This window comes from Mauremys mutica, chromosome 15, assembly GCF_020497125.1.
Source record: "Mauremys mutica isolate MM-2020 ecotype Southern chromosome 15, ASM2049712v1, whole genome shotgun sequence".
In the NCBI taxonomy this organism is placed as follows: Eukaryota; Metazoa; Chordata; order Testudines; family Geoemydidae; genus Mauremys; species Mauremys mutica.
In genome coordinates this window covers 38,974,059-39,001,121 of record NC_059086.1, presented here as the reverse complement: position 1 = coordinate 39,001,121, position 27,063 = coordinate 38,974,059, and the positions used below count along the sequence as shown (strand labels likewise).

General features: G+C 67.7%; 2 protein-coding genes across 3 annotated transcripts; both read right to left on the bottom strand.

Moving 5' to 3' along the window:
• Positions 1–2,893: 2,893 nt before the first annotated feature.
• Positions 2,894–12,635, bottom strand: LOC123349732 (transforming growth factor beta-1 proprotein-like). The gene is made up of 7 exons (XM_044987895.1): positions 11,844–12,635; positions 5,845–6,002; positions 5,506–5,623; positions 4,902–4,979; positions 4,372–4,522; positions 3,800–3,953; positions 2,894–3,239 (listed from the first exon to the last, which is right to left on the bottom strand). The coding sequence occupies exons 1-7, from the start codon at positions 12,187–12,189 to the stop codon at positions 3,081–3,083; spliced, it is 1,164 nt and encodes a 387-aa protein (XP_044843830.1). The 5' UTR covers positions 12,190–12,635; the 3' UTR covers positions 2,894–3,080.
• A 3,400-nt stretch (positions 12,636–16,035) lies between these two features.
• On the bottom strand, positions 16,036–20,191 carry LOC123350320 (B9 domain-containing protein 2-like). Of its 2 annotated transcripts, none has more exons than XM_044988842.1 (4): positions 20,180–20,191; positions 19,007–19,098; positions 18,416–18,541; positions 16,036–17,882 (listed from the first exon to the last, which is right to left on the bottom strand). In XM_044988842.1, exons 2-4 carry the CDS (start codon positions 19,092–19,094, stop codon positions 17,569–17,571), a joined length of 528 nt encoding a protein of 175 aa, XP_044844777.1. In that variant the 5' UTR covers positions 19,095–19,098; positions 20,180–20,191; the 3' UTR covers positions 16,036–17,568. The 2 variants fall into 2 exon arrangements, with proteins under 2 accessions (XP_044844777.1, XP_044844778.1); XM_044988843.1 differs by lacking the exon at positions 20,180–20,191 and having other exon boundaries at positions 16,036–17,490; positions 17,558–17,882; positions 19,007–19,206.
• Between the last annotated feature and the right edge of the window lie 6,872 nt (positions 20,192–27,063).

Genomic DNA, 27,063 nt, shown 5'->3' with positions numbered 1-27,063 from the left:
ACCCCCACTCCCGCCTCGACTGCCTGACCCCGGGGCAGGGGCAGCCTGGCACAGAGGGGACATGGGGGAATCTAGGGAGAGAGGAGGGGTCAGCTGGGAGTTCCCCTCCCCCCACCCCCAGCCAAGCTCTCACCTTCCCCAGTCACCTCTGGTTCCAGGGGGCGGGGGGGGCAGGGCAGGGCTGGGCGCATCATATCGCTGGTTTGGGGTGGGGGGGCCCCCCGACCCTGCTTAGGCCGCCTGTGGCCTGGGATGCCAGCCGGGCAGGGCAGGGCTGTGAACAGGCCTCTGCCATCCGTGCCCCAAATGCCAAAACCCTGGGCCACGGGCGCGGGTTTCCCCCGAGCCGGCTGGGACCCAGCGTCTCGCCAGCGGGGGGGGGGCGGGGGGGGATCCCCTGCCTGCCCCAGCCCCCAGCTGGTGCCACATGCGAGATGAGTTTGGCAGGTCTCAGCCCAGCTGCCGGCGGAGTGAGACCTACAGGCCACCGGAGCAGAGAGAGCAAGGCTGGTATTTGGGGGGCTCTGGCCTGGGGGTGCTGGCAGGGGTGGCCGGGCTGGGATGGGGAGTGGGGGGCGGGATTTGGGTTGGAATTCAGGGCTCAGGCAGCAGATTGGAGTTTGGGTGGCTCAGAATTTGGGGGTCAACCTTTGCCCCCCCCCCATCCGTCCCAGAGCCAGGAGCCCCCCCTGGCTGCACACACTGACGGGGGCAGGGTTCATGGGCCCAGCCCCCCCCACCCTAGGGGGATGGTAATTGTGACCCCCCCACCCCCTCCGAGCTGGGGAGCTGCTGAGCTTGTCAGTTTCACTTCCCCACCCCCACCTGACCTGGAAAAGGGGAAATTTTATGTGACCTTTTTTAGCACGTGGACAACATGGCCCAGCTGCCAACTGGGGCTGCGGGTCGGGAGTGAGGGGCACCGGCAGGACTGGCAGGGGCAGGGCTGGGCTAGCAGGGGGTTGCGGGTCGGGAGTGAGGGGCACCGGCAGAGCTGGGGGGAGCCCAGGGCTGGGCTAGCAGGGGCTGCGGGTCGGGAGTGAGGGGCACCGGCAGAGCTGGGGGGATCACACCCCCATTCCCCCTCCTAGGTCCCGGCGCCCAGGCCAGGCCCCTCCCCAGGTTCCTGTGGTGGGTGCTGGGGGGGGTGGGGGGCTGGGCCAGGCTCTGGCACCGACCTGCAGCAGCAGGAGAATCAAGCCCTTGTGTGTCTCTGGCACGTCCTGCCAGCGCGGGGGACGCAGGCGTTTTCAATCCTAGGAACCAAATTTGGGCCCAGAGACGGGACCCGAGCGAGGCCCAGACCCCCCCTGGCTACAGCCAGCCCCCACCCCCAGTGACCAGTCATGTCTCATCCCCATCTATCCCCTTACACCCCCCATCCCCATACACCCCCTGGACAGGGACGGGGTCCCCCTGCAGCGTGGGTGGACACGGCGTGGGGGGTGTTATGCTGGGTATGCTGCCCCCCCCCCGCCGGTGCCCCTCACTCCTGACCCACAGCCCCTGCTAGCCCAGCCCTGCCCCCCCCCGCCAGTGCCCCTCACTCCTGACCCGCAGCCCCTGCTAGCCCAGCCCTGCCCCCCCCCCGCCAGTGCCCCTCACTCCTGACCCGCAGCCCCTGCTAGCCCAGCTCCGCCCCCCCCCCCAAGCTCAGCTGCTGTCCCAAGCCCTCACCAGGGCCAACCTTAGCCCTTGACTGGTGGGAGATCAGGGGGCAGCTCTGAGCCAACCCCTTTGTGCCTGGCAAGCTGCAAGAAGGTCCCTGGATAACCAGCCCCCACCCCCAGCCAGAAGCATCTGCACCTCAGCACGGGGTGAGGGTTCCCTGGATAACCAGCCCCCCCGCCCCCCGCCAGAGGCGGCTGCATCTCAGCACAGGGTGAGGGTTCCCTGGATAACCAGCCCCCGCCCCCAGCCAGAGGCGGCTGCACGTCAGCACGGGGTGAGGGTTCCCTGGATAACCAGCCCCCCCACCCGAGGCAGTTGCACCTCAGCACGGGGTGAGGGTTCCCTGGATAACCAGCCCCCCCACCCCGCCCCCCCGCCAGAGGCGGCTGCACGTCAGCGCCGGGTGCGGGCACCAGGATCAGCAAACAGGATGCTGCGAGGGGCCCAGCCTGCGTCGCCAGCAGCTGGTCACGGCCGCAGGCCTGGCCAGGAACGTGACAATTTCCCCGTTGTGTCAGGCTCCCAGCTGGGGGGGCTCCGCTCAGCCTGGGACGCCCCCGGGGGCTGCACGTGCAGGGGGCTCCCTCGCCCAGGTGTGCAGCTGCAGCCACCTCTGGGGTGGGGCTCAGCAGAGCCCAGCAGTGGTGGGGGGGAGGGGCGCAGAATCCAGCTCCGAGGGGCAGTGGGGGAGGAGATGGCTGGAGGTGGAGTCACACCCAGTGGCCGGAGCTATGCAGTCTGCCTCGGGCCCCGCCAAGGTGGTAGAGCAGAAGGTGGGCTCCCCTATTGAAGGGGCGGGGCTTGGGGTCAGGAGGTGGGGCCCTGTGGTGGGTGGGAGGAGTCTGATAAAATGGGCGGGGTCATCGTACACAGGTTCCGCCCCCTGCGGCTGCCAAGCCAATGCCCCATCAACAGCAGAACAGAAAGCAGGACCTGCTAGTGAGGAGGCGGAGCCATGTTGCACGAGGGGGCGGAGCCACACCTAGCCACGCCCATTCCCACCGTATTCCGTCCACACAGGCACCGCACCTCGATGTGTCGTCCAATGGCCTTCGACGAGGGCTGCCATGGTGCCCCGTGGCCCCGCCCCTCGGTTCTGCATTAAAGCGACGGCGCAACCCATTCATCTGGGGGGGAGGGGAAATCTCATCGTTTGTAACTCAAGCCCCCCCCCCCCGCCCCCGAGGATTTTCGATCCAACCAACAACAAAACGAAACCTCGTTAAATAATTCTCTCTCTTTCTTTTTTAAATTACAAATAATTCAAAATTTATACCCAAAAACACCGAGGAAATTTACAAAAAAAATTAATAATAATAATAAAAACTCCGACGCGTCCCAACCCCCCGTTTAAGGCCCCCCCGCCCCGTTCGTGGAGGAGGGGGAGTGAGTCCGTGTGTCCGGGGCGATCAGCTGCACTTGCAGGAGCTGACGATCATGTTGGAGAGCTGCTCCACCTTGGGCTTGCGCCCCACGTAGTAGACGATGGGCAGAGGCGCCAGGGCCTGGGGGACGCAGCAGGGCGCAGCCGAGGCGCCCGGGTTGTGCTGGTTGTACAAGGCCAGGACCTGCGGAGAAACAGCCCCGGTTCGGTATCTGTCCGGGGACAGGTGGGGAGCGGGAGCGGGAGACGGGGCCTGTTCCCCGAGGGAGGGGCTGGGCGATTGGCGCCGGATGCAGACAGGCAGGTCCCCCGGTGCTGGGCTCATGCCAGCCTGGCTACGGCCCAGCCCCTCCCTGCCTGGCAGGGGCGGCGTCTCCCACAGGCGCGGAGCCAGCTTGGGCGGGGCTGGAGGGTGCCGAGGCGCCTGGATCCTGGGGAGGCCGATCCCACGCCGGGCTGGGGGACGGGGCAGGGGTAGGTTGGGGGCAGCCGGCAGCTTGGGGTGAGCTAGGAGGGTCCGGCTGGTCCCAGAACCCCTACCAAGGTCCACACTGGGCCAATCAGCTCCTGAGTCCAGTTCCGTACTGGGTTACTCTGTGTGCCAACCCTGGCTCCCAGCCCCCCTGGCTCTAACCACTAGACCCCACTGCGCTCCCAGTGCCAGCGAGAGAACCCAGGAGTCCTGGCTCCCAGCCCCCCTCCCCTCCCAGTGCCAGGGAGAGAACCCCGGCGTCCGGGCCCCACCTTGCTGTACTGGGTGTCGGAGCTCCAGATGTAGGGGCAGGGGCCCATGCAGAAGTTGGCCATGTAGCCCTTGGGCTCGTGGATCCACTTCCACTGCAGGTCCTTGCGGAAGTCGATGAAGAGGGGTCGCACGCAGCAATTCTTCTCCTCCGCCCTGCAGGGCAGAGCCGTCAGCGCACCCGCACCAGCCAGCCAACCCTGAGCAGGCAGCCAGAGCCAGAGAGAACCCAGGAGCCCTGGCTCCCAGCCCCCCTGCTCTGACCCACCAGCCCCCACTCCCCTCCCAGAGCTGGGGAGAGAACCCAGGAGCCCTGGCTCCCAGCCCCCCTGCTCTGACCCACCAGCCCCCACTCCCCTCCCAGAGCCAGGGAGAGAACCCAGGAGTCCTGGCTCCCAGCCCCCGCTGCTCTAACCCACCAGCCCCCACTCCCCTCCCAGAGCTAGGAGAGAACCCAGGAGTCCTGGCCCCCAGCCCCCCTGCTCTGACCCACCAGCCCCCACTCCCCTCCCAGAGCTGCCCCCCACAATGATACCCAGGCAGCACCCCCTCCCCAGGCCGGGCCGCAGCTCACCCAAAGCAGTAGTCGGTGTCCAGTGCCCGGCGACGGCGCGAGCTCTGCAGGTGGCTGGCGCGCTCCAGGGGCGTGGACATCACCAGCACATACGGCAGCTTCTGGGCCGTGGAGGAGACGGTGCCCAGGTCCCCTCGCTTCTTGTCGAAGCCTTCAGGGAGCAGACCCCCCGTTAGCGGCGTGGGCAGACGGGCTGGGGGAGGGGTGCTGGGGCTGACCCCGGGGGACCCGTCGGCCCAGCCACGGGGCCTGGCAGCAGGCAGGCGAGTCCCGGCCAGCGATTGGAACGCGCCAGCTCAGGGCCTCCGGCCGATACCCAGGGACCAAGGGACATGACCCACCCTGTGCAGGAGGAAACTGAGGCACACAGAGATGCCTGGCTCCCCCCCCCCACACACACACTAACCGCTAGACCCCACTCCCCTCCCAGAGCCAGGATAGAACCCAGGAGTCCTGGCTCCCAGCCCCCCTGCTCTAACCGCTAGACCCCACTCCCCTCCCAGAGCTGCGAGAGAACCCAGGCGTCCTACCGTCTATGATCACTTTCAGTTCCTCACAGGGGTCCTCACAGGAGCAGTGAACGCGGAGTTTAAAGATCTCCAGAACCTCTGAAACAGGCAAACGGGGAGTGAGAAGGGGGCGGGGGGGGGCACCGGCCCCATGCGCCCAGCGGGGGTCCTGCAACCAGTCCTCAACACTTCACCTCCGTGCACAAACCAGGAAATCCCCACCCCCCTCCCAAGGCAGGGGAGAGAACCCAGGAGTCCTGGCTCCCAGACCCCCCCTTCTCCAGCCCACCAGACCCCACTCCCCTCACAGGGCTGGGGAGAGAACCCAGGAGTCCGGGCTCCCAGCCCCCCCTGCTCTAACCACCAGAGCCCACTGCACAATGGCTGTTCTCTGCCCCAGAGCCCATGGGGGAACAGCACAAGTTAGAGCAGCCCGGAGGCAGCTCTAAGTGACACTGGGGCATAGCGGGGGCAGGGTAACGCCCCAGCGCAGGGACAGGAGGCTGGAGGGAACGGAGGAGGACAGGACACTGTGCTGGGTGCAGGCCGCGGAGGTCCCGGGGGAAACTGGGTGCACAAGGAGCAGCAGGAGACACGGTGTGCCCTGGATTGGGGCCCCCCTCACCTTGGCCACTCAGCCACTGGCGAACCACTTCGGTGACGTCGAAGGCCAACCAGTCCTCCTCCGGCGCCCGCCCCACGGCGCGACTGTCCAGGTAGCGCCAGGACCCGTTCCCGTAGTGCTGGGGGGAGACAGGCGTGAGCCAGTGTGCCGGGGGAGACGCCCTCGCTGGTCTAGCCCCGCCCATATCATGTAGCCCCGCCCTCGCTGGTCTAGCCCCGCCCATATCATGTAGCCCCACCTCTCTGGTCTAGCCCCGCCCATATCATGTAGCCCCGCCCTCTCTGGTCTAGCCCCGCCAAGAGCCCACACTGCCTCTGGCGCTCCGGGGGCCCAGCGCACCTGGTACAGCTCCACCCGCTGCTCCGTGCCCGGCTTCTGCAGCATGCGCAGCTCGGCCCGGTGCAGCAGGGCCTCGCTGCTGATCTGCGCCCGCACCTGCGAGGCGTTGAACAGGAAGAAGGTGCTTTGGCTGGTCTTCTCCCAGGGCGCGTAGCTGGCTGCAGGGAGACAGGGGATGAGCATGCAGCGCGATGCACCTCACTCCCGACCCGCAGCCCCCGCCAGCCCAGCCTTGCCCCCACCCAGCTCTGCCGGTGCCCCTCACTCCCGACCCGCAGCCCCTGCTAGCCCAGCCCTGCCCCCCCCAGCTCTGCCGGTGCCCCTCACTCCCGACCCGCAGCCCCTGCCAGCCCAGCCTGGCCCCCCCCAGCTCTGCCGGTGCCCCTCACTCCCGACCCGCAGCCCCTGCCAGCCCAGCCTTGCCCCCCCCAGCTCTGCCGGTGCCCCTCACTCCCGACCCGCAGCCCCTGCCAGCCCAGCCTTGCCCCCCCCCCAGCTCTGCCGGTGCCCCTCACTCCCGACCCGCAGCCCCTGCTAGCCCAGCCCTGGGCTCCCCCCAGCTCTGCCAGTGCCCCTCACTCCCGACCCGCAGCCCCCGCCAGCCCGCCCCTGCCCCCCCAGCTCTGCCGGTGCCCCTCACTCCCGACCCGCAGCCCCCGCCAGCCCGCCCAGCTCTGCCGGCGCCCCTCACTCCCGACCCGCAGCCCCTGCTAGCCCAGCCCTGGGCTCCCCCCAGCTCTGCCAGTGCCCCTCACTCCCGACCCGCAGCCCCCGCCAGCCCGCCCCTGCCCCCCCAGCTCTGCCGGTGCCCCTCACTCCCGACCCGCAGGGGGGCAAACCCCGGTGGCAGCTCTGAACAGGTCCCCAGGGGCGAAACGCCAAGAACAGTGTGGGATTGTCACAGCCTGGCACCGACACATCCCCAGCCGGCTGAAAGCTGGGGCCCAATCCCGACCACCCCGTCCAGTGGAGCCAGGCCCACCCCAGAGGTGGCCGCATCTCCGCACCAGGTGAGGGGTCCCTGTATAAACACCCATCGTGCCCCACCCCAGAGGTGGCTGCGTCTCCGCCCTGGGAGGGGCACCCTGTGCCTGGGGCAGGGAGTTGGTCTCAGGGGCCCGTGGTTCCCAGATCATTCCAGCGCCGGTTTCAGCCCTGCGGCTCTGGCTGCATTATTCAGAGGCCAGGACTCCAGCTCCCCACCCCGGCCCCAGCCCCCTCTGGCTCCTGTCCCCTTTGCTTGGAGGTGGCTGGGTGATCCGGCCTCAGGGCCAGCACGGGGAGGAGCTGGAGCCACCCGACCAATCCGATTTGAGTCCCACGGGGGGGAGGTGGGGTTGTGGCCATGCCCCCCACTCTGCGCCAGCCACCAGCCCGTGGGAAGTGTTAACTCTGGAGCGGATCGGTGGGGATAACCCCCCACGTGGACTCAGCACCTGACCCCTCGTTACCACGGAGCACTAATCGCCCCAGTGCTCTGTGGCACGACCGCCCCGCAGCTGAGGGGACACGCCGGGCACCCCGGAACAGCCGGTTGGCGACGCTCAGGCAGTTTCTTGTTTTCTGCCCGGACGGTGGGTTTTCAGCCAATCAATGCAATCAAAATACAGCGGGGAAGGGAACCCCCCAGCTAGACACACCCCCCATGGGGTCAGGGCCTTGCAGGGATGGCAGAGGGAATGTAACATGGGGGGGGGCTATTTTAAGCACCTGGACACGATCCCCCCAGCCATGTGCTCTGCTCCCTGCCCCCCTTATATTCCCCTCCCACAAGCTAGTGCCTGCCCCCCCCCATACACAGCCCCCCGCCCACTCCAGGCCTCCCTCTGCCCCTCTCCCCATCTACACCCCCCAGCCACCCCTGGATTCGCGCCATGTTTCCTGCCCCCAACATCCTCCCCTCCCCCAGGCCGGTCCCGGCCCCCCCGGCCCGTGGCCCAGGCGCTATTTTTACAGCAGGAAGAGGCTATTTTAAGCCGTTTTCCCTTTGGATCAAAGGGGCTTTTGATGCCGTCCATTCCCCGCCCCCACCCGCAGGCCTGGCCAGGCCGATCCTGGCGACACCTCCCAGGCCCAGACAAACCCCTCGGGGGCTTTAGGGGAGCAGTGGGACTGGGGGGCTGCTGGAGCGGGAACGAGGAAAGAAAGTGACGGAGAAAATGAAAGGAAAGAACGAAAAGTCGGAGCAAACGAAAAGGAATGAAAAAGGGGAACCGCCGGGGGGGAGGGGGGAGAGGAACCGGTGGGGGAAAGAGAAGCAACGGGGGGGGGGGAAGAGGAGGGACCGGCGGGGGCGGGGGGGGAAATCGACGGCCTGAAGGAAGACGTGGGAAGAACGAAGGCGAAGCCAGGAGGGAGGGAGGGAGGGAGGCTGCGCACGGCCCAGCGACGCAGGAAGCCGCGGAGCTGGAGCAGGACCTGGCCGACGGTCGCAGCCGGGGTCAAGGCCTGACCCGACAGCGGGGCTGAGCAGGCGGGAGCGGGGCACAGAGCCCAGGAGTTACAGCTGGGAGACGGGGAGCCAGGACGCCTGGGTTCTCTCCCCAGCTCTGCGGCTGAGGGGCTGGCTAGGGGAGTGATCCCCACTTTCCCAGCACGTGCTGGAGGGCCGGGCCGCGCTCAGCGCCACACAGGGCCTTTATGCCACCTGGCCTGTGCTGGGCGGATTTGAGCTCTGGCCCATGGCAGAGCTGGCACGGCCCCCCCCCCCCCCCGAGATCCCCATCTGCTTCAGGGTAAGTATTCGAGCCCCAATTTCACAGGCACTGGTGGGAAACTGAGGCACGGACTAGGAGAAGTGACCTGCCCAAGATCCCCCAGCAAATCAGTGGCAGAGCTGGGGATAGAACCCAGGAATCCTGGCTCCCAGGTCCCCTTCTCTAACCCCTAGACCCCACTCCCCTCCCAGGGATCCTCATCCTACAGAGCCCTCTGCCTTCCCAGGACTCGGTGCAGAGTCCCAGCCCGGCCAGAGGCAGAACCAGGAGTCCTGGCCCCCGGACCCACTGCCGCGCCCGGACAGACTGAAGTTACGGTTGTTGGTTTCATCTCTAGGCGTGCTCACCCCATCTCTGCCCCTCACCCCCTGCAGCGCGCTCGGGCCAGGCTGATCCTCCTCTGCCCCCCATCCCCAGCATGACAGGGCCCCGATCTCGGCAGCGCCCGGCCCGACGGGGCCCCGATCTCGGCCGGGGTCTGGGCGGCGCCCGGCCCGACGGGGCCCCGATCTCGGCCGGGGTCTGGGCGGCGCCCGGCCCGACGGGGCCCCGATCTCGGCCGGGGTCTGGGCGGCGCCCGGCCCGACGGGGCCCCGATCTCGGCTGGGGTCTGGGTGGCGTCCGGCCCGACGGGGCCCCGATCTCGGCCGGGGTCTGGGCAGCACCTGGTCCGACGGGGCCCTGATCTCGGCCGGGGTCTGGGCAGCACCTGGCCCGATGGGGCCCCGATCTCGGCCGGGGTCTGGGTGGTGCCTGGCCCGACGGGGCCCTGATCTCGGCCGGGGTCTGGGTGGTGCCCGGCCCGACGGGGCCCTGATCTCGGTCGGGGTCTGGGCGGTGCCCGGCGCGACGGGGCCCTGATCTCGGCCGGGGTCTGGGTGGTGCCTGGCGTGACGGGGCCCCGATCTCAGCCGGGGTCTGGGTGGTGCCCGGCGCGACGGGGCCCTGATCTCGGCCGGGGTCTGGGCGGCTCCCGGCGCGACGGGGCCCCGATCTCGGCCGGGGTCTGGGCGGCTCCCGGCGCGACGGGGCCCCGATCTCGGCCGGGGTCTGGGCGGCTCCCGGCGCGACGGGGCCCCGATCTCGGCCGGGGTCTGGGCGGCTCCCGGCGCGACGGGGCCCTGATCTCGGCTGGGGTCTGGGCAGCTCCCGGCGCGACAGGGGCCTGGTTCGGGTGGAGGCTTCTGGGCGCTCACATCACATATCAGCAATGCCCCTCGGCTCTTCCTTGGGAGCACAGACGCTGGCATCCAGCTCCGACTTGGCAAACGCTTCCCTGCTATTGAAAGCCCGAAAGCGCCCGCCTGCCAGGGCCGGAAGATGGAGTCGGGGGGGGAATCCCCTTTGCCGCCCCTCCCAAGGCTGAGCCCCCGCGGGCCCCAGGGTTCGTACCATCCCGTGCAGCCAGCAGCCGAGTGAGGCAGGCCCACGCTGTAATTACAGGCGGGAAGTTACACGGCCCCAGGGCAGGGCTGGGACATTTCACCACGGCCAGATAAGACGCTCCAGGCTCAGCGGCAGAACCAGACGCATTCCCCTGGGCAAACCGCTCCCGGGGGCAGAACCGGGCTGCGGAGCAGGGCGGCAGCTGGGAACTTCTGGTTCGCAGGCACGCGAGTCTCCAGGCCGCGAGACTTGGGCACTAAAAGAATTCAGGATGTGGCAATAGCCAGACGGGGTCAGAGCAGGGGCCCATCTACCCCGGTATCCCATCTGCCGCAGCCGCTTGAGAGGAAGGCACAAGGGACTTTCCCTACTAGCCAGGGACGGGATCACCTGCCCGCCAGGGCCTGGCCGTTACTGGTTAGCTCACGCCCTGGAGCATGGGGGTCGTTAGCCCAGCCCAGATCCTCCGCTCTGGTTCAACCCCCACTGCTCTGTCTGGAGGGTCTCATTCTCTGCAGCCAAGTCCAGCTGGGCTCCGCTCCCGGCCCCAGAGACCTAGTGGCAGTGAGTTCCACCAGCTAATCCTGCTTTGGGGGCGGGAAGCTCTGGACAGGACAGGCCCATGGGGTCTCTGCTCCCTGACTCTGCAGGAGGGGTTAAGGGGGCTTTAACACTTTGCACTCTGCATGGTGGGAACCTGCCCAGTTACAGCAGCCTCAGGGCTGCTCTAATTCACGCTCTGCTCCATGGGCCCTGGAGGGCAGGAAATAGCCACTTTGCAGTGTGCTCCGGCCACCCCCCCGATCCACCCCCTAGGCTAGGGCTGGGAGCAGAGCCTGTATGCCAGCTGCACACCACCTTGGGGGGCCTCTGCATGGGGGGGACTCTCAGAGGCTGATGCCACCCCAGAGGAACCCGAGCGTGATTGAGAGCCAGGCCCCCGATCTCGGCCGGGGTCTGGGCGGCGCCCGGCCCGACGGGGCCCCGATCTCGGCCGGGGTCTGGGCGGCGCCCGGCCCGACGGGGCCCTGATCTCGGCCGGGGTCTGGGCGGCGCCCGGCCCGACGGGGCCCCGATCTCGGCCGGGGTCTGGGCGGCGCCCGGCCCGACGGGGCCCCGATCTCCATCAGGGGCTCTAAGTGCTCCCATCACACACATAATAAAGAGTAATTCTATGAAGCTGAAAGGATGGAAAAATTCACAGCAGATTAAAGGACATTGTTTATCCACCCCACGGCATTAGCCTGTGAAACTCACTGTCACTGGGTCCCAGTGAGGCCCAGGGCTCAGCAGGAGCCAGACAAGGTGGCACATTTATGTGGAGAACGAGCAGAGCCAGCTGGGGACTGCTGAGGTTTAAGCAGTACCCAGCACAGCTATGGACACTCATGCTTCAGGGCATCGGCTGCCCTCTAACCTGCAGGGTCAGGAAGGGACTCGCCCTGGGGAAAGGTTATCCCGTCATTATCTAGTAGAGACAGGATACCGGGGGTAGATGGGCCCTGCTCTGATCCAGACTAGCACTGCCCTGTGCCGCTAACTCTGCCTGGTAAGGACCCAGTGCCCACATCCAGCGCGTGCTGGGCGCAGATCTCAGGGCCCTCAGCAGATGCTTCGCCCGCCCTGGGAGCGTCTGTTCTTCTCCCATCAAGCAGAGAGAGAAGCTGAAGCCCAGACACCTCAGTCCAGCCCCACTGTGAGCTCCTTCGGCACCAACGGACTCACACCAGGCGTCACCTTGGCCCCGGGAAGTCAAGGAATTTGCCTCGAGTCATGCAGGGTATCAGTGGCAGAACCAGAAATAGGACTCAGGAGTCCTGGCTCCCACCCCCCCGCTCTAACCACTAGCCCCCCCCACCCCAGACCACACAGCCCCCCCCAGCCCCGGTCTCTCACCGTCCTTCACCGGCAGCATGGAGAACTTGTGCACCTCCTTGGCGTAGTACTCGTCCTGGGGGCTCTCGCGCGGCTTCGCCGCCTCCTGCTGGCGGGCCATGTCCCGCGCCATGTCGCGGGTGCTGTTGTAGAGCGACATCACCTCCTCGGGCAGGCGGAGCAGGGCGGCGTCCCCCCCCTCCACCTGGGGCGGGCTGTCCAGCCGCAGCTTGCTGAGGATCTGCCCGCGAATCGCCTCGATCCGCTTCCGCTTCACCAGCTCCATGTCGATGGTCTTGCAGGTGGACAGGGCCTGGCTCGCCCAGGGCCGCGCCAGGGCGAGCAGGAAGAGGAAGAGCGGCCCCATGGCGGGCAGGGGGCCCCCGCGGCGACAAGCAGCTGCCTGCCCGAGGCTGGGGCGGGGGGGTCAGCCTAGCTCCTGGCCCCGGGGATCCCGGCCCGCAGCAGCCGGAGGGAACCCCAGCGACGGCGCCGGCTGCCGGCCAGGTCCATGGGCCACGCGCCGGCCCGGCCCACTCCTCGGGCGTGCGGGGCTCAGCCTGGCGTGCGGCCCGCAGGGCTCATGGAAACGTGGGGCTGGCCAGGGGCCAGGCCCGCCGGACGGATTCCACCCGCTCCCCGCTCGGCTCCTCGGCGCTTGCTGGGACCTGCTGGCTCCGGCGAGCTGGGGCTGGAGGGTTTTAAAGGCTTTTGCCTCTGCCTAGCCCAGCTCCACCCAGGAAATGAGCACGGGCGGGGGGAGCCCGGCGGGGCACGGCCAGTTCCACGGAGCTCCCCTCGCCGTCGCCCTCCCCTCCTCCTCCCGCCCCCTCTCTTCCGTGCCCTCCGCTTCCACGCTCCCCCCTTCCGCCTCCTCCCGCTCCCTCCCTCCCTCCCTCTCCCCTTCCTTCCTTCCCCCGTCCGTCCGCAGTCTGGCACCGTTCCCTTCTCTCCATCCCTTCTCCCCTCTCCTCCCGCTGCTGTCTGTCCCACCCCCGGCCCTGCTCTGGGGCCTGGTGTCTCCAGAGGGGAGCTGAGCCGAGCCAGCCCCCAGCCCCTTTGCACGCGCGCCCCCGCCCCGTGCCGCCCCCTCTCCTGACTGTGTCACGGGTCCTTTTCCTTAAAGCCCCAGCTCCCGGAGTCAAGGGGAGACGGGAGGGTTGCAGCCTTTGTTCTTAAAGGGAAAGTCCGTTTCCAGCCCTCGCGGCTGGGCAGAGAGCTGCAAAACGTGACCCCAGGCACCCTCGAGAAGCAGACGGCAAACAGACACTCCCCCCCCCGAGGAGTTTTACAGAATCTCATGATTTTAAAGCCAATCTCGTGATTTTTGGTGAGCCTGACTCGCGATTTCTGAATGTTTGGGGCGGCGATGCTGGACGAGGGCAAACAGAATTTACCCCCATCTCCTCTGGGGCCTGTGGCAGTCGCTCAGCTCCCTGCCCCGAGCCCGCCCCCGCGCTGCCTCTTTGCCCCCCACTCAAAGCAGCCGCTGTCTCCTCACAGCTGCCCGGCCTATGCCCAGGTCCTGCTCTGCGGACGCACAGGGCCCCATTCGGCGCCGCCCAGCCGGGAACACCAGAAAAGGGAGTTCACCCACCGCCCCACTGCAGAAAGGTGGGGGGGCTTCGGGAACTGGGGTCTACACAGGGAGCAGACAAGGCCTCAGGGGGCGACAGCTGGAATGTGGACCCCAAGCCGGGCCCATCGGCTCTGCGACAGGACAGGGGCTCGGCGCTGGTATCATGTACTGGCTGGATCCGAGCTGGGGAAGGCCCAAAGCCAGATGAGGGAAAGGGGAGGAATTTGAATCCACCTGCTCCAAACTCCCCTCCCCGAATGAAGGGAGAATCCCCATTAGCTGTGCCCACTATAGAGCATATGACACACAGCCAGGAGCAAAGACCTCACCAGTTTCCCTCAGGGTAGGGGGAGCAGCCTAGTGGTTCTCCACTGGGGTGGGGAAGTTGCTTCCCATTTGAACCCAGATCCCTGGGCTGTGTTTGTACTGCTCAGCCCCAGCTCTGCTGCCCTCTGGCTGCGTGTCAGATGCCCTGTACTGCAGGCAGTGATAAGGATTTTCTATTAGCTCAGGTAGCAAGCAGCTGGGTTCCATCCCTCTGCCTTTCAATCCCAGGCCCCCGGACATTATCAAACATCCTCACAAGCCTCCACTAGCCCATCACAAAGCAAGAGTCACATGGGGAAACTGAGGCTTGCAGCAGGTCAGCGACTTTCCTAAGGTCACAGAGTGAATCAGTGACAAATCTGGGAATGGAACCCAGGAGTCTGGACTCCTAGTGCCAAATCTCCCTGGCTCTAACCACTAGACCCCACACCCCTCCCAGAGCCTGGGATAGAACCCAGGAGTCCTGGTACCCAGCTGTGTATCAAAGTCATGGGGTCCAGAGGGCTCCCCCCAACCCCCACATTCCTGGGCTGGGGGGCTCCAGGTCACCCCAATGCTCCCTCGTGTCTAGCAAGCAACTCCCACTAGGCAAACGGGGACACCCCAAAACTGCTGCTCGGGCGCCCTCTGCTGGCGAGCGCCTGAACTGCAGCTGCTCTGAGCTCAGGGGAGATGGAGCCAGAGCCCTGGGCCTGCCAGTCCAGGAGAGCCGGACGGGACCCCGGGGCCCCCCGTTTTACTCCCGGCTCCGGCGCCAATCCGCAACACGGCCTCAGGTGAGTCCCTGCCCCGCTCAGTGCCTCAGTTTCCCCTCCGCCTGTCTCCCAGCAGTGGGAGGAGAGGGCAACCGATGAGATGCTGCCCTCAAAGGGCTTGGCACTCCAGGGAGAGACGCTGGCGGGATGCGGAATGAATGCGACGGGTCTCAGCTCAGCCCCTCTGCCAGGGGGAATTATCCGCCCCTTGCTCTAAACGGCCATGTTCCCCCCCAGAGCTGGGGAGAGAACCCAGGAGTCCTGACTCCCAGCTCCCGATCTTACCGCTAGCCCCCCCTCCGCTCCCAGAGAACCCAGGAGTCCTGACTCCCAGCTCCTGATCTTACCGCTAGCCCCCCCTCCGCTCCCAGAGAACCCAGGAGTCCTGACTCCCAGCTCCCGATCTTACCGCTAGCCCCCCCTCCGCTCCCAGAGAACCCAGGAGTCCGGCCTCCTGTCCGCGGGGCAGCGGACGAGCTGGGTCCCGTCTGGAGGGTGAGCGCGGCTCTTCCCCGGGCTAGGAGGCTGCCCTGTTAGCGGGATTCGCCGCGGAGCCGGCCGGAGCAGGAGGGTTAACGAGCCCCAGCTCAGCGGGGGCCCTTGGCAGGGGTGACGGCCGGACCCACCTGCCAGGAAGAGCCGGCGCTGGCACGGAGGCTTCCGGGATGGCTCCCGCCAGCCCTTCCTGGAATTTCACCCCCGATTAGGCCGGGCGGAGGTAAGAGCCGGGGGGGGCCATTAAGGTCAGCGGGCAGGGGAGCGGAGCTGGCTGCAGGTGGGCACCGGCCTGGAGCCAAGTTGGCATCAGACACTGGCTCCAACAGGCCACAAATTGCACCAGTCAGCCAGGGAGGCTGCAGCCAGAGCTAGGAACAGTGGGGCGGGAGTCTGGACTCCTGGGTTCTAATCTGTACCCCCCCACTAGCCCAGCCCTGGGCTTCCCCCAGCTCTGCCGGTGCCCCTCACTCCCGACCCGCAGCCCCTGCTAGCCCAGCCCTGGGCTCCCCCCTGCTCTGCCGGTGCCCCTCACTCCCAACCCGCAGCCCCTGCTAGCCCAGCCCTGGGCTCCCCCCTGCTCTGCCGGTGCCCCTCACTCCCGACCCGCAGCCCCTGCTAGCCCAGCCCTGGGCTTCCCCCAGCTCTGCCAGTGCCCCTCACTCCCGACCCGCAGCCCCTGCTAGCCCAGCCCTGGGCTTCCCCCAGCTCTGCCGGTGCCCCTCACTCCCGACCCGCAGCCCCTGCTAGCCCAGCCCTGGGCTCCCCCCAGCTCTGCCAGTGCCCCTCACTCCCGACCCGCAGCCCCTGCTAGCCCAGCCCTGGGCTTCCCCCAGCTCTGCCAGTGCCCCTCACTCCCGACCCGCAGCCCCTGCTAGCCCAGCCCTGGGCTCCCCCCAGCTCTGCCAGTGCCCCTCACTCCCGACCCGCAGCCCCCTGCTGGTCCGGCCCGGCCTGGCCTGGTGCCCGAAGGGAGAACAACGCCAAGCAGCCGGATGGGGGGGTCCGGGCCCATCCGTCACACCGGAGGGAGCCAGAGGACGGCGGGGGGGGGGGGATTAACTGGAGCAGACATGGGCCAGGGGCGCCCTCTGCTGGGGCGACACTGGAACAGCACCTTGGGGACACGTCTCCAGCTTTGCCCGAGCGGGGGGCAGAGCAGGAGCTGGGGCCTCCCGACGGGCCGAGAGCCACCTGCCCCCCACCCCGGGAGCTGGGGGTGGGGCAGGGGAGACTCATCCCCTCCTGGGGATATCGTCACCCTCCCGCTGGCTGGTCTGTGCCCACGGAGCGCCCAGCCCGCTCAGCCCTTGTGGCAGTGAGTTCCACAGGCGAAGGCACTTCGGGGGGGCGGCAGGCTGGGACGGGAACGGACGCCATGCAGGGGGCAATCGCTGATGACGTTTCTCCCCCCCAGTCAACGGCCCCCCCACCAGCCCGCAGCTACACCCCCACAATCCTTTGCTGCAGAGGTCACCATGGCGACCCGGGGTGGGTGGGGAGAAGAGAAACTCTCGGAAAAGCCTTAGTGCAAAAGGGTCTTTATATAAAGGGGGGTTTGTTCAATGGGGGGCAGGGAGAGAGACGGGGCAGCTCTTTGGGGAGCAGGAGGCCAAGGGAGCTCCTGCCCCCCCGCCAGCCCCCAGCGCTCCCCATGGAGCCAGTGATGGGTCCGATTCCCCCCCGCCCCGGGGCTGAGCCCCCCACGGACAGCGCTGCAGGCACCCGCCCAACCCCCAGGGGCACCGGGACCAGCCCCGGTCATCAGGGTCAATGGCAGAGCAGGGGAAAGAACCCAGAAGTCCTGCCCCCCCATCCGTGAAACAGACTGAAACCAGCCCCCCAGAGAAGGAAAGGGCTCAGGGCCCCTCCCCCCCGCACTCCCAGTTCTTCCAAAAGAGCCACATGAAGCAGCTGAAATGTCCACACTGGGAAAGGGTCTGGGGGCACCAAATGGTGGGGGAGAATTTGCTGTGACCCTCCCGGATCCAAGGGCTGCCCCAGCACCACACCCGCAGCAGGGAGAGGATCTGTGCAGACCCCTAGAGCCCCGCCCCATGGCAGGGGGTCCGTACAGCACCCAGCCTGCAGTGGGGGGCCTCCCACTCCCTAGCGCTCCACCCCACGGCAGGGGGTCTGCCCACTCCCTAGAGCCCTGCCCCACAGCGGGGGGTCCATACAGCACCCAGCCCGCAGTGGGGGGCCTCCCACTCCCTAGCGCTCCACCCCACGGCAGGGGGTCTGCCCACTCCCTAGAGCCCCGCCCCACAGCGGGGGGGTCCGTACAGCACCCACCCCGCGGCGGGGGCCTGCTTGCTCCCTAGAGCCCCGCCCCACAGCGGGGGGGGTCCGTACAGCACCCACCCCGCGGCGGGGGCCTGCTTGCTCCCTAGAGACTCGCCCCACGGCGGGGAGTCCGTACAGCACCCAGCCCGCGGCGGGGGCCTGCCCGCTCCCTAGAGCCCCGCCCCACAGCGGGGAGTCCGTACAGCACCCAGCCCGCGGCGGGGGCCTGCCCGCTCCCTAGAGCCTCGCCCCGCACCAGGGGGTCCGTACAGCACCCAGCCCGCGGCGGGGGCCTGCCCGCTCCCTAGCACTCCACCCCGTAGCGGGCGAAGTGGCGCAGCAGCACGCCCAGCTCCAGGTGCACGGTGCCCGCGGCGACGGTCTGCAGGCGGTACCGGTCGGCCCCCGTGTAGATCAGGTCGCTGTTCAGCAGCTGGGGCCCCCCGCCCACAAAGAGCTGGGAGAGCCGCTCCTGCCACGAGCCCAGGGGCTGCCAGGTGACGCAGGCCAGCGCATGCCAGCCCGGGCTGCACGGCACGTGGCAGAAGCCGTAGCCGTAGAGCTCCCTGCGCCCGAAGGGGTCCTGGTGCCAGACCTGCACGTGCAGCTTGGGCCAGCCTGACAGCAAGAGAGAGGGGACCCGTCAGTGCCCAGCCCCACTCTGCAAGCCGGGTGCCCCTGCCCCATGCCCTGCCCCCAAGCCAGCCAGTCCTGCCCTGGGGCCAGATGGGAGCCACCAGCGTTTCTCCATCGTGGGGACACTTCTGCAGCCGGGGACCTCAGGAGCTTCCGGAAGCGGGGGGGACAGACGGCTGCGCCTGCCCCACCTGGGCTCTGCCCCCCTCCCCTGGTCCCACCCCCAGCTCAGGCAGGGCCGAGGGGAGGGGAAGAAAAGCCCCAGGGGAGATGGGACTGGACAACAAACAGCCTCTGGTGTCTCACACAACTGGGGGGAAATGAATTCATGCCTGGCCAGGGCTGCCTTCCGCCCCGCCCCGAGCCGAGCCAGCGCTGCTTTCCCCGGCCCTGCCCCCCCGCGCCAGGGCTTCCTGCCCCCCCAGCTCCTGTCTGGAACCCGCGGCCTCCCCCCAGCTCCTGGGCCACCAGCCCAGCGGACACCGGGGCTGGAACCCGCCACGGGCAGAACTTACCCTGCAGCCCCTTGGTGGCAAAGTGCACGTCGATGGGGTGGGACCAGTAGGCCACATCGCCCAGCTGGGGGTGATCCACCTGCGTCTGCCCCTCCCGCAGGCCGGAGAGCAGCTTCCAGGCGCCACCTGGGGGGTGGGGGGGGCAGAGCGCAGTCAGTGAGGGGAACAGAAGCTTCAGGAAGGGAGCACGTGAGAGCCGTGCAGAGAACCCAGGAGTCCTGGCTACCAGCCCCCCCCCCCCTGCTCTAACCACCAGCCCCCACTCCCCTCCCAGACCCGGGATAGAACCCAGGAGTCCTGGCTCCCAGCCCCCCTGCTCTAACCCACCAGCCCCCACTCCCCTCCCAGAGCCAGGGAGAGAACCCAGGAGTCCTGGCTCCCAGCCCCCACTGCCCTCCCAGAGCCGGGAGAGAACCCAGGAGTCCTGGCTCCCAGCCCCCCCTGCTCTAACCACCAGCCCCCACTGCCCTCCCAGAGCCGGGAGAGAACCCAGGAGTCCTGGCTCCCAGCCCCCGGATCAGCCTCTGGCCCCTGCAGCGCTTTCCCCAGACCGAGAGCTGAGCCCCGCTCGCCCCTGGGGGCCCGGCTGACCTGTGTGGATTCCCCACTTGCAGAAGAGGCTGCTGCTGGGGAAGCCGCTGGCTCCCACGATCTGCCCGATGAGGTGCACCTCGGCCATGGGCCTGCAGCAGGGGGAGAACAAAGGCGGGGTTAGAAACAGAACCCAGGCGTCCGGCTCCCAGCCCCCCCGCTCTGATCACCAACCCCCACCCCCCGCGAGTCAGGGAGAGAACCCAGGAGTCCGGCCCCCAGCCCCCGCGAGTCAGGGAGAGAACCCAGGAGTCCGGCCCCCAACCCCCCGAGCCAAGAGAGAACCCAGGCGTCCGGCCCCCCGCCCCCCCCTGCTCTGACCACCAACCCCCCACTCCCGAGCCAAGAGAGAACCCAGGAGTCCGGCCCCCGCCCCCGAGTCAGGGAGAGAACCCAGGAGTCCGGCCCCAGCCCCCCCCTGTCAGGGAGAGAACCCAGGAGTCCGGCCCCCAGCCCCCGCGAGTCAGGGAGAGAACCCAGGAGTCCGGCCCCCAGCCCCCGCGAGTCAGGGAGAGAACCCAGGAGTCCGGCCCCAGCCCCCCCCAGTCAGGGAGAGAACCCAGGAGTCCGGCGCCCAGCCCCCGCGAGTCAGGGAGAGAACCCAGGAGTCCGGCCCCAGCCCCCCCCAGTTAGGGAGAGAACCCAGGAGTCCGGCCCCCAGCCCCCGCGAGTCAGGGAGAGAACCCAGGAGTCCGGCCCCCGCCCCCGAGTCAGGGAGAGAACCCAGGAGTCCGGCCCCAGCCCCCCCCAGTCAGGGAGAGAACCCAGGAGTCCGGCCCCCAGCCCCCCCCCAGTCAGGGAGAGAACCCAGGAGTCCGGCCCCAGCCCCCCCCCAGTCAGGGAGAGAACCCAGGAGTCCGGCCCCCAGCCCCCGCGAGTCAGGGAGAGAACCCAGGAGTCCGGCCCCAGCCCCCCCCAGTCAGGGAGAGAACCCAGGAGTCCGGCCCCCGCCCCCGCGAGTCAGGGAGAGAACCCAGGAGTCCGGCCCCAGCCCTGCCCGCGGGGGCTCGGCGTTGCTGTGCGCTGCCGGCCGGCTCGCCCCCGAGGTGGCGGCATCGCCGGGCCGGGGGGGGGGGGCGCGGGTACCCGCCGCCGCTCGCACCCGTGGGGGGGTTGGGAGCCACCGCGCGCATGCGCACTGCGCCACGCCGCCGCTCCCCGGGCGCTACAGACCCGCTAGCGACCCCCACCCCGGCCCCGGCCTCGTCTCCAGCCGCCGCTCCCGCCGCTGCCACGGCAACCGCGGGCGCGAGCCCCTGCCCAACGCCGAAGCCGGATTCGCTGGCGGACGGGGCACGTGACGACGTTAGGGCGGAAGTCCCGCCCAGGAAGGCGGGAGCGGGAGCGAGGGTCGCGGCCATCTTGCGTGTGGCAAATGAAAGTCATCGTGCGGGCGGCGCCATGTTGGGTGGGTCATGAAAGGACGGGGCCGCCTCTACTGGGCGGGGCAAAGCCCTGCGGCAGCCATCTTGGGAAGGGCAGAGAGATTGACAGCCGGGGGCGGGGCTGGGCATGGTGCGAGTGCCGGGGGCGGAGCTCAGCCCCACCCCCAGGGACCTCCCCCAGCAGCCCAGAGCTGATGGTTGAGCTAGTCGGGGGGGCAGCCGGGGGCTCCTTGTCTGGGCCCCGACAGGCACCAACTTTCCAATGTGCCGGGGGGGCTCCCTGCTCAACCCCCGGCTCTGCCCCCTCCCCCGAGCCTGCAGAAACAGGGAGAGAACCCAGGAGTCCTGGCTCCCAGGGCCCCCTGCTCTAATCACCAGCCCCCCACTCCCCTCCCAGAGCCGGGATAGAACCCAGGAGTCCTGGCTCCCAGCCCCCCCTGCTCTAATCACCAGCCCCCACTCCCCTCCCAGAGGCAGGATAGAACCCAGGAGTCCTGGCTCCCAGGGCCCCCTGCTCTAATCACCAGCCCCCACTCTGCTCCCAGAGCCGGGATAGAACCCAGGAGTCCTGGCTCCCAGCCCCCCCTGCTCTAATCTCCAGCCCCCACTGCCCTCCCAGAGCTGGGATAGAACCCAGGAGTCCTGGCTCCCAGCCCCCCCTGCTCTAATCTCCAGCCCCCACTGCCCTCCCAGAGCGGGGATTGTGTCACGGTGTGATGCAGTAGGGACTGTCTGTGTGGGGGATGGGAGAGCTGGGGAGGACTTTAGGGGAGGGACAGGACCTGAGCCTGTAACCTGAGCGAGGCAGGGGCGAGGGGAGGTCGACACCTCTGCCCGGGAAGCTGGACAAAGGAGGGAGCCGAGCGGGTGGGGGGGTCAGTTTCGGTTTGGGGCTGGGGGGTGCAGTGCAGGGAATCCCAAGCTGGGAACGAAGCTCCCTGCACCCCCAGAAGGACCAGAGTGAGGGGTCCTGGCTCTGCCCACGAGCTGGGCTGTAGCCTGTGTTCCTGTGTCCAATAAACCTTCTGTGTTACTGGCTGGCTGAGAGTCACTGTGGGTCCCAGGAAGAGGGGTGCAGGGCCGGACTCCCCCACACTCCGTGACACACGGACTCACAGATCGTGCCCACTCCTGGCCCCGTGCGGTCCGTGGGGGGTGCCCCTTTCAGTGCGACAGCCCTGTTCCCGGGGGGCCGCTCTCCCTCGGGGTCAGGCCCCTCCACCTCCTGGAGCCTCAGCACGTCTGTCTCTGCCGTGGGGCCCTCAGGGAGTCCCCTCGCTCTGGGCCCCTGGGGCCTCTGCCCCCGAAGGGGTTGATGCCCCCTGATCTCTAGCAGGGGCGGCTCTAGCCATTTCGCCGCCCCAAGCACGGCGGCACGCTGCGCGGGGGGGCACTCTGCCGGACGCCTGTCCTGCAGCTCTGGTGGACCTCCCACAGGCGTGCCTGCAGATGCTCCACGGACCCTGGAGCCGCGGGACCAGCGGACCCGCCGCAGGCACGCCTGTGGGAGGTCCAGCGGAGCCGCCTGCCGCCCTCCCGGCGACCGGCAGAGCGCCCCCCGCGGCAGCCGCCCCAAGCACGCGCTTGGCATGCTGGGGCCTGGAGCCGGCCCTGCTCTCTAGCCAGGAGCGACTCTCAGCCAGCATAAAACTGGAGGGTTATTGAGAGTTGAACCCAGCTGTCACGGAGTGTGGGGGAGTCAGGCCCTGCACCCCCGGTCTCCCTGCAGATTCACCAGGACTCTCAGCCAGCCAGTAAAGCAGAAGGTTTATTTAGACGACAGGAACACAGTCCAACACAGGTCTTGCAGGCACAGATAACCGGACTCCCCCGGTTAGCTCCATCTTGGGGGGCCTCACAGCCCCCCCTCCCCCCAGGGATCAGAGCTCGGTCTCCCTGCTCCCCTCTGTTCTTCAGCCAACTCCAGTCTGCCCAACTCCCCCCCCCCCCCCGCCGGCCCCTCCTCTCTGCTCAGCTCCTTTTCCAGGCTAGGAGGTCACCTGACCCCTTTGTCTCCAACACCTTTAAGCCAGCACCTTTGCAGGGAGGGGCCGGGCCATCCGTTGCTAGGAGACAGAGCTTCAGGCATTTGGCTGCATGGCCTTTTGCTGCTAGATACTTAGGAACTGTCCCCAGCCCCCAGTGCGACCAGTCCCACTTCGTCACACCTCTCCCCCCTTCGAGACCGAACTGAGCGGGGTCACTCCAGCCAGTGACCTGGGGAAGTTCGAACCCACCTACATTCCCACAGAGGCCCCAGGGTCCCCCCCGTTCTGGGGAAAGAGTGGGGGGTCATTCCAGTTTCCTGCCCCCCTGTAGGTCAGGGGGACTCGTGGGCACTGGGAGGTTGCAGGGGGGAAGCCTTATGCCGCCCGCGCCCTTTCCCCACCCCAGTACCCCTGGGGTGCACGCGGGGCTGGGGCCTTCTCCCCACGTTCCAGTCTGGGGGGCTGTGATTCGGGCTCTCTCGGTTCAGAGCCCCCCTTCTGACCCTGGCCCCCCTCTGGACAGGCACCTCGGGGCGGTGCCCAGGCCTTACACGCATCTTCCCCCTGTCCCGGGCCTTCCTCCCCCTCTGGCAGAAGTCACAGGAGCGGCAGTGCTGCCGGACATGGGCAAAGACCCCAGGCCAGTAATAGTTCTGCAGCAGCCTCTGCTGGGTACACCAGGCTCCCGGGTGCCCTGAGGGGGGAATGTCATGGGCCTGGCACAGCAGCTGGTGGCGATACTCCTGGGGTACCACCAGCTGCCTCCTGATCCCCCCTGACTCCATCTTCCCTGGGGGAGCCCATTCTCGGTACAGGAGCCCCTTCTCCCACAGGAACCTTTTCCAGCCACCTCGTCCCATGGTCTGTCCCCCCCCCGAGGTTGGCCAGGTCCCCTATCCTCCGCAGGGAGGGGTCTTCCCGCACCGCGGCCTGGTACTCAGCCACTGGGGCAGGGGCGGGGATCTGCTCTCTCTCACCGGCTGGGTATGGGGCCACAGCCTCTCTGAGCCCTGTCCCTGGGCGTTCCCTCCCCACCAGGTCAGGGTCCGGTGCCCCGGGACGAGTGCCTTCCCCGGTGTCAGGGTGCAGAGCCCTGCGCCGACTCTGACTACGGTTCACGGCCAGGGCACCACGGGTGTTACTGGGCCAGTCCTCGAGATCCCCCCCCCCCCATTAACACCTCCGTGGGCAAATGCGGGTGCACCCCCACGTCCTTGAGGCCCTCCTTGTCCCCCCACTTTAGGTGTACCCTCGCCACAGGTACCCTGAATGGGGTTCCGATCACGCCCCTCAGGTTCAGGTAGGTGTTGGGCACCATCCGATCTGGGGCCACCACCTCGGGCCGGGCCAGCGTCACCTCTGCGCCCGTATCCCAGTACCCAGTGGCCTCCTTCCCGTCTACCTCCAGGGGAACAAGGCACTCGCTCCGGAGGGGCAGCCCTGTGCCCACCCTGTAAACCCAAAACTCAGGGCTGGGAGCATCCAGCCCCTCGGAGGGGTCGACCCGGGGCCCCCCTCCCTCCTTCGCAGGGGGTACGCGGCCAGCCCCCCTTCCCTGCGAACGCTGCCCCTCATCCGGCTGGGTCTCTACCAAGTTGACCCGGTGTGGGGTTGGTCTGCCCAGTTTGTCCCAGAGCTTGGGGCACTGGGCCCGTACGTGGCCCGGTTGGCCACATTGATAGCAGCCCATGTCTCGTGGGTCCCCTCGAGTGGGACGGCTGGACCTGACGCCAGATGTTTCCCTTTGGTGGGGGTCCTCCCTCGGCCCCTTCTGGGAGGTCCCCTGGTGAGTCTCCCTCTGCGTCGAGGCCGACCTGCTACTTCGAGACGCCTCCCTATTATCCCCTGCCCGACTGTCCATGTATTGGTCGGCCAGCTGGCCGGCATGCTGCGGGTTCTCCGGCTTTTGGTCCATCAACCACAGCTTCAGGTCCGATGGGCACTGCGCATACAGGTGCTCCAGTACGACTAGGTCAAGCAGGTCCTCTCTAGTTTGGGCCCCAGACGTCCACTTGCGGGCATACCCCTGCGCCCGGTTGACCAGTTGCAGGTATGTGCCCTCCCGGGTCTTACGTTGACTCCGGAACCTCTTCCGGTACATCTCCGGGGTCAGCCCAAACTCGCGGAGCAGGGCCTCTTTGAACAGGTTGTAGTCCCGCGCCTCCTCCCCTCTCATTCGGCTGTACACCTCCACGGCGGTGGGGTCCAGTAAGGGGGTGAGAAACTGGATCCTGTCTGCAGGGTCAACCTGGGGCAGCTCAAAGGCATTCTCAAAGGCCGTCAGGAAGGTGTCTATGTCCTCCCCCTCCTTACGCGGGGCCAGGAAGTTCTTATCGAAGCTCTTTGTAGGCTTGGGCCCCCCCTCACTCACCGCAGCCGGGGCCTCACTGCTCCTCAGCCGGGCCAGGTCCATCTCGTGTTTACGTTGCTTCTCCTTCTCCCTGTCCTCGAATTCGCGTTGCTTCTCCTTCTCCCTTTCATCGAATTCACGCTGCTTCTGCTTCTCCTCTCGCTCCTGTCTCAGTTCTTGCCTCCTTAACTCGAGCGCCTCCCTGTCATATTCCAGCCGCCTCCGCTCCAGGGACAGGGAGCTCCGCCGGGACGATCCCCTGCTGGCCACTGAGCCCTCGGTAGCCGCTGGGCTCCCCCTCCTCCCCCTCCCCCTAGGCCTAGGGGTGGGAGGTCTCGGGAAGCCCTCAGCAGCCGGCTGACCACCCCCAGCGGGGACAGACACTGGTGCCTGCGCTGCATCTGCCCGGCTGCTTCCCTCAGAGACAGGGACCGGTTCATTCCTGCGATCTTCCTCCTCCAGCCGGGCAATCAGCTGGGCCTTGGTGAGCTTCCCATGGCGCAGCCCCCTCTGCTTGCACAGCTCCACCAGCTCACACTTGCGCTTCTTGGCAAACATCTTCCTGCTGGCCGCTCGCAGGCCGGGGTGCTCACCGCTCCCCACGGGTTCCAAGGGGGACCCCTAGTGTGCCAGTCCTTGAGGTCACCACCTCTTTGCCAGGGTCGAGCTGCAGACTCCTCCGCCCCTGGGATCGCTCGCTGTGATCCCCCGGGGGACCCTGTTACTGCAAAGTCCTGCTCTCTGGCCACACTCTCCCAGGGGTGAATCGCCCCTTCGTTTTACGACTCCCCAGTCACTTACTGCAGGAAGCGCCGTCCACGGGGTGCAGTCGATCCCACCGTTGCCACCAGTTGTCACGGAGTGTGGGGGAGTCAGGCCCTGCACCCCCGGCTCCCTGCCGATTCCCCAGGACTCTCAGCCAGCCAGTAAAGCAGAAGGTTTATTTAGACGACAGGAACACAGTCCAACACAGGTCTTGCAGGCACAGATAACCAGATCCCCCATTGTCAGGTCCATCCTGGGGGCCTCACAGCCCCCCCCCACCCCCCCAGGGATCAGAGCTCGGTCTCCCTGCTCCCCTCTGTTCTTCAGCCAACTCCAGTCTGCCCATACCCCCCCCCCGCCGGCCCCTCCTCTCTGCTCAGCTCCTTTTCCAGGCTAGGAGGTCACCTGACCCCTTTGTCTCCAACACCTTTAAGCCAGCACCTTTGCAGGGAGGGGCCGGGCCATCCGTTGCTAGGAGACAGAGCTTCAGGCATTTGGCTGCATGGCCTTTTGCTGCTAGATACTTAGGAACTGTCCCCAGCCCCCAGTGCGAACAGTCCCACTTCGTCACACCAGCACAGGAAACTCTCAGGGCCTCAGGCCTGGCCTCCCTCAGCCCAGCACATCCCAGTCCCCCTGCAGCCAGGGGGGCTCTGCCTGCTCCCCCCCTCCAGCCCGGAGCCCCCCTGCTCCCAGCTGGGCCTCCGATACCCCCGGCCCCAAGCCCCTTCGTCCATTGGCTTCTCTCTGGGTAAACAGGGTCGCCTGGGCCCCCTCTCCTCTCAGCCCCACTCTGGCTGGAACCGGCTGGTCAGGTCACCGGGGTCCTCTCCCCGCAGCCCATTGTCCTCTCACCGGCCAGAACCGGCTGCGACTCCTGAGCTGGGTCTCCGGGTCACCAGTCACTGGGGTCTCCATCCTCCAGGCCATCGGCCGGGGTCCCAGGCTCCCTCTCCGGTCCTGTGTCCCAACAAACTCCCCCCCCCCCTCGTTAAACCAGTGACACCCAGGGACACTGAGTCCCACCCCCTCTGCCTGCAACCCACTGGGAAACACAGAAAAACCCAAGAAACCCCCCCACTTCGTCACAGCTAGGACCCAGGAGTCCTGGCTCCCAGCCCCCTGCTCTAACCACTGCTCCTCCCTGACGCTCCCCCAGGCATCCCTGGCACCGCTTTGCTCTCCCGCCCTGCGTGCTGACCCTTCGTGCCGGCGTTGCGCGGCTCCCAGTCTATTTCCAGCTGCCCGTGGCCAACCCCCCCCCCGGCCCCACCCCGCCCGGCTCCGAGCCGGGATTATTTCCTGCCGCTCGCAATTAAACTAAAACGCCAACGTGCAGCTACGACAACAAAGGCGCCTAATGCCCCCCCCGCCCCCACCTCCATCTGCTCCCTGCACAGAGCGAGGCTGCTGCGGGAGGGGGCGGGGGCTGGCGGGGGGGCAGCCGGCTGGAGCCCAGTTCCCTTCCTGGCCTGGAGTCCCGGCCAGCCCCACCGTGGGGTGACGGCCAAGGGGGGCAGCCTACAGCGGCGGCCAATTCGAACCCAGCCCAGGCCCAGGTCCTGGCGA